Source organism: Hemiscyllium ocellatum, chromosome 42 (assembly GCF_020745735.1).
Source record: "Hemiscyllium ocellatum isolate sHemOce1 chromosome 42, sHemOce1.pat.X.cur, whole genome shotgun sequence".
Lineage (NCBI taxonomy): Eukaryota > Metazoa > Chordata > Chondrichthyes > Orectolobiformes > Hemiscylliidae > Hemiscyllium > Hemiscyllium ocellatum.
Window position 1 is genome coordinate 19005290 of NC_083442.1, and position 11204 is coordinate 19016493.

An 11204-nucleotide genomic window follows, 5' to 3' on the forward strand; every position below is an offset into this window, starting at 1 on the left:
TAGTAACTACTTTAGGTAAGATCATTAATTGAAGTTTTGACAAAGTTGACACAGTAGTTACATAGCGGAAAACTCAGTTTAAGAGCAAAGCAAAACACTGCAGCTCGGTAATAGACAAAAACAAAGATCATACCTATCTGTCCAGCCTTGACTTTGAAAGGGACATCAAAATCATTCTGGTTGGGAAGAAAAATGGAAGAAATCATTATGGCATAAAAGAGAACATGCAAATGCATGCGATATTTGCAGATTTTCTACCAGAATATAAGCGAACACAAAAACCAAGATCAGTAAAATAATTCTGAAGCTGTATGCGCTGCAGACTGCCTGTACAATAGGCACAAGACAACCTCACTTAATTAGAAGTCAGAATTATAAACAGGATTTCACTTCTGCAAACTTGTCAGGCAACAGTAAAAATAGAAAATAGACAAGCCGGAGGCTGGAAGAACACAGCAAGCCAGGCAGCATCAGGAGGTACAGAAGGCAATGCTTCCGGTGTGACCCTTCTTCAGGTCTAAGGGTTACACCCAAAACATTGCCTTCTCCACCTCATGCTGCCTGGCTTGCTGTGCTCTTCCAGCCTCCTGCTTGTCTACCTTGGATTCAAGCATCTAGTTTTGTTTTGTCTCTAGTAGTAAAAAAATGACCCAAGAACAGCTTTAAGACCTGAATTGTTTATTTGAGCCATAAAATGATCTTTTAAATATTGTGATTATTCTCCTGTAAGTGGATTTACAAGGTTTTCAAAGTTAGGTATTGATATTATGCATGTTACAGTTTTCATTCTCACTAAATTGCTCACAATCCAAACAGCTGTCTAACTGAACAGACTAATTGCACAGTCACCTTCCTTTTCAAAATAATGTCTCCTGTTTTGCAAACTAACCTTGGACTCTTCCTAACACAGGCTTCAAATGTGTTGTCACCCAGCCTATAACATCCATATTATGATAGAAGTTTAAAATAAAATTCCAAGTGAGGTTGTTTGAAGAGCAACTAAGGTCTTAAGTCTAAACAAAGGAAAGCATGAAAGCACAAAGATGAAACTGACTACGTTGGATAGGAAAACTATATTCGAAGGTTTTGTGGTAGACAGGCAATTGCTAAGAGCTAAAACACAAACAGTATATACAGTATTTGTCATGTTTTTACATTAATTTTCTATCATAACATGGACATTATAAAGTGAGTGATGATACATTTGATGACTGTGATAGGAAGAGCTGAAAATGTGTTGCTGGAAAAGCACAGCAGGTCAGGTAGCATCCAAGAAACAGGAGAATCGACGTTTCGGGCACGAGCCCTTCTTCAGGAATCAGGATAGGAAGAGCAGTGTCAGCAAAAGAAATCAAGAACTGTATTAAAGGAATAGGCCGGCAATGTTGCCCAAAAACATGTTGCCCGAAGGTTAGGAACATTATAAAATTCTGCAAAGGTGGTCCAAGGAAAAAGGGAAAAAAAAATGTAAAAGCTAATTTGCAAGGAAAATAAATAACAGACTGCAGAGGTTTACAAAAGTGGACAAGATGAGCAAAATAAACGTGGGTCTATATACAAGCAAAGTCACAAAGATTTATAGTGGAGAATAATTAAACAGCAGAAACACCAATATATTTTGTGACTGTCTTCACAGGGGAAAAACACTAAACAAATTCCCAGATATAATGGAGAATTTGTGGGCCTAATGAAAACACAGAACTGCAAGATATTAATCTTAAAGTTTTTAAAAATTGGAGATATTAATAGACAAAGTAGAAAAATGCCCTGGCATTGTAGAGTTTTGAAAGAGGCTGACTGTACAAATAGTGAATGTGCTGATGGCCAGCTTTCAAACTCAATTGACTTTGGAATGGCTTCAGCAGACTGAAAATGGCAAATTTAACACCACTATTTCAGAAAGCAAGGACAAAAAAAGCTGGATACTACAGACCTGTTAGCCTAACATTAAACATTGGGAAATTGTTAGAATCTACAATAAAATGTGTGCTAACAGGGCAGTCTAGAAAATAACAGAAGCATAAGGTAGAATCAACATAGATTGATGAATGGCAAAATCATGCTAAAGAACCCTGTTGTAGTCTTTTCTGAGAACATAACAAGCAGAATAGTCTAGAGGGAATGGGTGGATGTGGTATAGTTAGGTTTTCAGAAGCTTTTGATAAAGGTCCAACATTTCAGTTGATGAAAAGTTAGAATGCTAGGACTGATGGGAAGGTACTGGCATGGATTGAAAACTACTTAACAGACAGAAAACAGTAGGAATAAATGAATCATTTTCAGGTTGGCAGCCTAGAACTAATGGAGTATCACAAGGATCAGCGGCCAGTTACTTACAATCTATGTTAATGGTTTAGATGCAGAGATTGGATGACAAAATTAGGTGGAAGTAGGATTTGAAAGGAGAATACAGAGGCAGTTCAAGAAGAAATTCAATAGCAAGCAATTAAGACAAATAGTATGTTGGGGGAAAAAGTGAGGTTTGCAGATGCTGGAAATCAGAGCTGAAAATGTGTTGCTGGAAAAGCGCAGCAGGTCAGGGCAGCATCCAAGGAACAGGAAATTCGACGTTTCGGGCATAAGCCCTTCATCAGGATTCCTGACCTGCTGCGCTTTTCCAGCAACACATTTTCAAATAGTATGTTGGCCGTTATTAAAAGAGGATTGGAGTATAGGCAACTTACTGAAATGATATGGCGCCTTGGTGAGACCACACTTCCGAGTACTGTGTAAAATTTTAATCTCATTATCTAAAGACAGACACACTTGCATACAGGGAATTCAATGGAGGTCACCAAACTAATTCACAGAGTGGAGGGACTGTCTTAGCAGAAAAGATGAAACGTCTTGGACTCACAAGAGTCTTACAGGAATTGACAGGGTAGACATTGGAAGAATGTCCCAGCCTTGGGAAACAGTTTCACAATAAGGGATAGCTATTTAGGATTGAGGTGAGGAGCTTTTGCTTCACTCAGACAGTTGTGGCTTTCCAGGATTCACAGTCTCAGGGAGCTGTGGTTGCTCCATCATGGAGCATATTCAAAACAGAGACTGACGTATCTGTTTAGAGAAAACTAGCTACAATGAAGTGAGAATGGATCTGGCCCAAATCAATTGGAATCAAAGGTTACCAGACATTTAAATTTTCTTTACAAGTGCTAGGGCACAGACAAGAGCACTCATGGAGATCAACAAAGTCATGTATGTGGAACCACAGGAGATCAGAGAGATACCATTCGACTATTTCACTTTAGTATTTAGTGTGGAGAAAGACACGGAAGCTAGGGAACTCAGGGAAAAAAATATTTATGTCTTGAAAACAGTCCACTTTATAGAAGTGGTGGCTTTGGATGTCTTTAAAAGCATAAAAGTTGGATAAAACTCCAGGCCCTGATCAAGTGTTCCTTAGGAGAATGTGTGAAGCTAAGGGAGAAACTGCGGGGCCCCAAGCAGAAAAATTTGTACAGCTAAGAGCGAGGAGCTTGAAGACTGGAAGATTGCTAATGTTATGCCTTTATTTAAGAAAGGCTGCAAGGAGACGACTGGGAACTATAGATCAGTGAGTCTGCCACCAGTAATGGGCAAGCCGTTGGAGAGAATTCTGAAATACAGAATTTGCATGCATTAAAAGAGGCAAGGACTGATTCGGGATCATCAATACGGCTTTGTCATGGAAAATCGTTGTCTACATGGACTTTAGTCAGGCCTTTGACAAAGTTCTACATGGTTAGATTGGTTAGTAAAGTTAGATCACATGGGATTCAGGGGGTTTGCCTACTGGATACAATATTGGCTGGAGACAGATGGTGGTGGAGGAGAAGGGTTATTTTTCTCACCAGAGGCCTGTGACCAGCAGTGCGCCTCAAGGATCGGTGCTGGGTACACTGTTGTTTGGCATTTATATGAACGATTTGGGTGACAATTTAGGAGGTATGGGTTAGCAAGTTTGCCGAGTTGGTGGCACAGTCAACAGAAGGTTTTCTAAGATTATAAAGGGATTTTGATCAATTAGACCAATGGGCCAAGGAATGGCAGATGGTGTTTCATTTCAATAAATGTGAGGTGTTTGGTAAACTGAACAAGGGCGGGACTCACATAGTTAATGGTGGGGCCCAGGGAGTGATGTCAAACAGAGAGACTCAGGGTTCAGGTACATAGTTCATTAAAAGTTGCACCACAGGTAGTCAGAGTGGTTAAAAGGCGAATGGCATACTTGCATTCATCGCCCAGCCCATTGAGTGTAGGAATTGGGATGTCATGTTGCGACATACAAGACATTGGTGAGGCTACTTTTGGCGTACTGTGTACAATTCAGGTTGCCCTGCTATAAAAAGGATATTATTAAATTTGAGGGGATGCATTAAAGATTTTTAAAAATACTACTGGGACTGGACGGTTGAGTTGAGGGCAGGCTGGATAAGCTGGGACATTTTCCACTGGAACGTAGGAGATTGAGAGGTGACCTTATAGAGGAATATAAAATCATGACGGATATTGATAAGGTGAATAGCAAAGATCGTTTCCCAAGCTAGGAGAGTGCAAAACAAATGGCACGGGTTTAAGGTGAAAAAAGAAAGTTTAAAGGAATCCAAGGGGCGACGGTTTTCACACAGGGTGGTACATACATGGAATAACATGCCAGAGGAAAAAGGTACAATTACAACATTTAAAAGACATTTGGTCAGGTACCTGAATAAGAAAAGGTTCAAAAGGATATGAGTCAATTGCAAGCAAGTGGGACTAATTTAGTTTGGGAAACTTGATCAGTATGGACAAGTTAGACGAAAGGGTGTTTCCATGCTGTAGGATTCTATAACTCTAAGTTATATACCCATGAAGTAGAAAGACAAGGCAAACACATACAGAACTTGTGGATAATAAAGGAGATTAATATCAAGATGAACAAAGAAAGGTCTGTTTATGTCCACTGTTAGTCAAGACAATACAACAGTGAATGAGGCTGAAGATAATCACAGGGAGACAAATTTTAAAAAGTATACAAGACAGCATTAAAACAAGAACACAGCTAATATAAAAAGAAAATAAAAATCTTCTCTGAACATACAAGTAAAAGGAATGGTTTAGATACAAGTCAAAAGAGGGATTTTCACTTTGAAGCTGTGGGCGCAACTGAGGTATTAAATGAATACATTACATCTGTCTTTACCAAGAAATGCCACCCCAGTCATGGTGAACGAGATAGTATTTCTGGCATGAGCAGATTTTAAAACTGACAAGGTGAAGGTATTGACTAGTCACCTTAACCTGTGTGGTGAGGAAGCTTCCAGAAATGATCATTTAAGATAAAAACTAATACTCACTTGAGCAAATATGAATAATTAAGTTAAGTCAAATTAAGGGCAAGTTATGTTTAACTAGACTGAATTATTCAGATAAATGAGAGAGAACGTGGATGCAGGTCATGCTGTTGATGTGGTGAATGCAGACTTCCAAAAGGTATTTGATGAAGTGTATAAGAGACTGGCGAGAAAAATTAAAGATCATGGAATAAAAGGGATAGCAGCAACATGGATATAAAATTGACCCAGCAATAGGATACAAAGAGTAGGGGGTGAATCAACAGTTTTTTGAACTGGAGGAAGGTTTGCAGTGGAATTTCCTTCAGGTCAGTTTTGGAAGTTTGGTTCTTCCTGCTATTTACTAACAACTTAGGCCGACATATACAGGGCATAAGTTCAAAACGTGCAGGTAGCATGAAACTTGGAAGCAATGTGAATTGTGAAGACAATGGTTTAGAACTTTAAAGCACTCAGATTGGTGAAATGGGCAGAAGAGACAGATATAAATTCATGCAGAGAAATGTGCTATGTTCCATCTTAGTAAGAGAAATGTTGTAACAGAAACAAAATAAAGGGTACAGCTCTAAAGCAAAGACAGAAGCAGAGGGGCCTAGATGCATATGTGCATAAATCATTAAAGATGGTAGGACAAATTAAGAGCATAATTAATAAAGCACACTGTGTCATGGGCTTTATCAATATGGAATAGAAGTATTAAAACAAGCTCAGCCTCAACTAGAATACTGCGTCCAGTTCCAGGTACTGCACGTTATGAGACATTGTAAGGATGGCAGGGAAAAGAAAACTCAAGAATGATCCCAGGGATAAGGCAGGATAAAGGAATACATGAGCCTGCCAACTCCAGGGAATCTCACTCCCCTTTACTCTTAACTAGAAACCATCAACGTGCACAATCAGATAAGCAATATTTGCCAAAACAAAAATTAAGAGAAGCAAAAGGTTAAGCATAAATTACTTACTAGAGCATTTTCTTTTATTTTCAAGTTATCAAGGACCACATTTCCTAAAAACAAAATAACATTCATTAGCACAATTCACAAACACTATAATTTACATGATAGAAATCTTAAAGTCAATGGCTGCCTGTAATTATCCAAACATCCATGTTTATTTTTAAGTTTAATAAAAAACAAATTAAAAAAGATGAACAAGTGGCCAATGTTATAATAAAATTATCTTCAATAACCCTCAACTTTTAGACACAGCAGTTAAGGCTAAAAAACAAAAATTCACAAAGGAAACCAAAACCACTAATTTAACCTACACAACCCACAAGTGACAGCTCTTAAGAGTCAAGATACAAGTTACATAACAGTAGGTGAATTGAACTGGACCAGCCATAGAAATACGGTGCCTTTAAGAACAGGTCAGCAGCTAGGAATCCTACAGCAAATAATTCATCTCCCACATCCACAAAGACTGTTCACTGTCTATAAAGCTCAAGTTAGAAGTGTGATAGAATACTCTCCACTTTTCTGGATGACTCTACCTTCAGTGACACAAACTCAACATCATGCACAAAAAACCAACCTGCTTGATTGACACCCACTTGAATCATACATCATCGGTCCCTCTTCCACTCACAGGGTGAGTTTGTAGGTGGCTGTACAAATCAATGTAGGTTCTGCAGGCTCTGTTACATTTGGGCAGAAGGTGGCTGTGGGAAGGGGTGGGCAAGGTGTTGGCGTGGCAGCGCACTCCTGCTGTTTTAGCCTGGCTTTCACTTTCCCCACAAGAGAGAGAGTCTTGAGGTGCTTGACCCCTTCCCGCATACAGTTCCTCCACTTTGGACTGTCTTGTCCAGTGATTCCCAGGGAATGCCGCACTTTGCCAGTGAGGCACACTTCCTCTGGGAGGATATCACTGAGGCGCACTTCCTCTGTCTGCCAGGGGCTCACCTACTGTTTCAAAGTTGGAGTAGATCAGCTGCTCAGGGAGTCTTGTGTCGTTCCCACAGACAACGTGTCCATCGCAGCCAATCAACAATGGTCAGTGCCTCAATGCTCATGATGCTGGCCTGGTGAAGGATGCTGCTGTTGGTGCATCGGTCTTCCCAGCAGATCAACAGGATCTTGCACAGGCAGATTTGGCGGTACTGCTCCAGCACCTTTAGGTGTTTGCTATAGAGCCCATATCTCAGAGCCATACAGGAGGGTGAGAACCACCACAGCACTGTAGATCTAATCTCAGCTTCAGATCTAATGTTGGTGTTCTTGAACATTACCCAAAACTGACAAACAGCAACAGCAGTATCTACCGTTGTAAAATTGCAATGAAGCAACTCATGAATCCTCCTTGAATGACAATTTCCAAACTCTCTGTAACCTAGTCAAGAATAGAAGATGCATGGGGACACGCCCACCGGCAGGATCTCAAGTCACACATTATCCTGATTTAAAACTGTAATCATCATTCTTCAATATGAAGAAATCCAGAATTCCCTTCCTAATATTATTCTGGGAAAGGGAAGGGGGGCGCGGCAGCAGTGAAGCAACATGCAAATGTGGATCTGGGGAGTTGAAAGGGAAGACAATATGTCCTGGATAAATATGATATTTTGCATTTTTGTACAAAAAACAGGCTCATACAATCATTGGTAGCTACTTGGGTACTCTTGTAGAGCAGAGGGACCTGCAGATTTAGGTACATAATTCTTTGAAGTTTGCCTCACATTTTGACTGGGTGGTTAAAAACACATTTAGCATGCTTGCCTTCATTGCTTTGTCCTTTGTGTATAGGAGTTGGGGCATCATGTCGAAGTTGTACAGGACATTGGTGAGGTCTCTTCTGGAGTACTGTGTCCAGTTCTGGTTGCCCAATTATAGGAAGGATATTAAGCTGGAGAGGACTCAAGAGATTTACTCGGATGTCAGGTACGGAAGGTCTGAGTTATAAAGAAAAGCTGGATAGGCTAGAGCTCTTAACTGCAGCATAGCACCTTGAAAGGCAACCTTATAAAAGTTTATTAAATTTATGAGGGCTACAGATAGAGTTAATGGTAGATGTCTTTTCCCTAGGACGGGGAATTCAAGACTCGGGCAAATAGTTTTAATGGGAGAGGGGAAAATTTTTTTACACAGAAAGTGGTGCATGTGTGGAATGAACTTCCTGAAGAAGTGATTGATGTGGACAAATTACAATGTTTAAAAGACATATGGATAGGTACATGAATGGGAAAGGTTAGACACATGTAGACCAGGAGGTGGTGGGTGAGACTAGCGCCCACACCTCCACACTCACTTCCCTCCAAGGCCCCAAGGGATCCTTCCATATCCGCCACAGGTTCACCTGTACCTCCACACACATCATCTATTGCATCCGCTGCACCTGATGTGGCCTCCTCTATATTGGTGAGACAGGCCGCTTACTTGCGGAACGCTTCAGAGAACACCTCCGGGCCGCCCGAACCAACCAACCCAACCACCCCGTGGCTCAACACTTTAACTCTCCCTCCCACTCCACTGAGGACATGCAGGTCCTTGGACTCCTCCACCGGCAGAACACAACTACACGACGGCTGGAAGAGGAGCGCCTCATCTTCCGCCTGGGAACCCTCCAACCACAAGGTATGAATTCAGATTTCTCCAGCTTCCTCATTTCCCCTCCCCCCACCTTGTCTCAGTCGGTTCCCTCAACTCAGCACCGCCCTCCTAACCTGCAATCTTCTTCCTGACCTCTCCGCCCCCACCCCACTCCGGCCTATCACCCTCACCTTGACCTCCTTCCACCTATCCCACCTCCATCGCCCCTCCCCCTAGTCCCTCCTCCCTACCTTTTATCTTAGCCTGCTTGGCTCTCTCTCTCTTATTCCTGATGAAGGGCTTATGCTCGAAACGTCGAATTCTCTATTCCTGAGATGCTGCCTAACCTGCTGTGCTTTGACCAGCAACACATTTGCAGTTGTTTGGGATTATGTTCAGCAGGGACAGGTTGGACCAAAGGCTCCGTTTCCTTGCTGTACAACTCGAGAACTCTGTCAAGGTGGCTCCTGGGCAGGGGGATCAATATGTCAAAGAGTATCAGCTAGGGGAGGTAGAAAACATGTCAACCTTCTAATGGAGGGACCAACACATCAAGACAGCTCCTGGTTGGGTGGAAGGTTGGGAGTGAGAACATCGAGGGTCACGTTTGGGGAAATACAACACATCAAGGAGGGTTGTTGGGATGGGGAATAACACCTTGAGGCATGTCTTGGGGGAAGACTGATCTTGGGAAGGCAATATTGAACAGTAATTGAGAGGACAGCCAGATACATTCAGGTATGTTCTAACACACCACAGGAGTAGACCACCAGCCAACCCAGAGATATGGGCATTATCACTACAACAAAAAACACTTCACCTGAAGAAGAGAAGTGGAGGCACACAAGGGAGAGAGCACAAGAGGAGAAATATTTGGAGTAGATGGTACATGAAGGAGGTATCAGAAGTATGAGAGAAAAGTTAAACAAAGATTCGATTTACAAAGAGTACATGGAAAGAAGAGGGCATGACAGGTATGTGGGAAGAGATACAAGATGGAGTATAAAAGGACAGGATCTTTGAAGAGTTATATGTGAGCAGGAAATAAATGAAGAGTGGTATACATGAGAGGGAGGTGTACTTGGGACAGCAGGAGAACAATGGTATGCAGGGAGAGTACATGAGATAGAACATATGGAGAGAGGATTATTCACTGAGATACATGGGGGACAAACATGGGAGGAAATGTGGTTAATGGAGGGTATATGAGGTGGCAAATAAGGGGCAGGGATTTTTGACAAAGGCTATGTAAGGGAAATAAATGAAGAAGAGTATACAGAAGAAAGAGGGGAGGGGAGGGTGGTGTACATGGTGGAGAAGAGTAGGGTGGTGTACATGGGGATGGGGATGGGGAGGGGGGAGAGGAGGGGGGAGGAGGGGATGTGCATGTGGAGGGTGGTGTACATGGGGGAGGTGGAGGGTGGTGTGGCATACCTGGGGAGGGTGTACATGGGTGCTGTACATGGTGTGGGGGGGTGGAGTGGGTTGGAGTGTACATGGTGTGACAGGGGGGTGGAGTGGGTTGGGGGTGTACATGGTGTGGGGGGGTGGAGTGGGTTGGAATGTACATAGTGTGGTTGGGGGTGTGTACATGGTGGAGATGTGGGGCAGGTGTACATGGTGGAGATGTGGGGCAGGTGTACATGGTGTGACGGGGGGGGTGTACATGGTGGGGGGTGTACATTGGGGGATATGAAGACTATATGGAGCACACAGGATAGTATTTTGAAGACAGTGTATGGGGAGGTATATAAATACAGGGAGAAGGATTTTGAAGGAAGTGACATTGTTATTGTCATCATTACTGTTATTATATGCATTACCGTGAACAGGAAAGTAAACTTCAGGTTAAATATTAACCAACCTCCCACACACAAACCTGGAGAGAAACAGGGCGGCACAAAATGCCCAGTTGATCAGCTTCTGAGATCAATAATAGAACACAAACCCAGTGAAACGTCCCGTCGCTGCGGCCCCCTTACCTCCCCAGATTCCCAGCTTGAGCTGGGACTTGTCCAGATTCTCCACATAATCACCCAGGCCCCGGTTCAGAAGCTCAGCCACCAGCGCCTCAAACACCATGGCCCCGCTCCAACCGCCCGAGCGTCCGCCCGTCAGACAGACAGAGACCCAGGAGAGGGGCGGGACAGTGACCGACAGCGCCTCCTCTGCACGGGAGGATTTCAAACAACAAGAGCACCCGGCGCACGGGCTCCACTCCCACTCAATACAGTGTGCTCATCCCTGACACAGACCCACTCTGTGTAGACATACTGTCTTCATAAATACACACCCTCGAGAAACACAGAGCCTGCAGAGACAAACACTCTGCACAGATGTGAGTTGGAGATACTGGGGTGTA

At 42.7% G+C, this 11204-nt stretch overlaps 1 protein-coding gene across 1 annotated transcript in view; it reads right to left on the reverse strand.

The window, feature by feature from the left end:
- The window catches only part of vps13c (vacuolar protein sorting 13 homolog C), a 286385-nt gene extending 275440 nt beyond the window's left edge, over positions 1-10945 (reverse strand). The window contains exons 1-3 of the mRNA XM_060853895.1: positions 10825-10945; positions 6281-6324; positions 134-176 (exon numbers count right to left, since the gene is read on the reverse strand). Of these exons, the coding sequence (XP_060709878.1) occupies positions 134-176; positions 6281-6324; positions 10825-10924 (187 nt within the window). The 5' untranslated portion in view covers positions 10925-10945. The remainder of the gene's footprint in view (positions 1-133; positions 177-6280; positions 6325-10824) is intronic.
- Between the last annotated feature and the right edge of the window lie 259 nt (positions 10946-11204).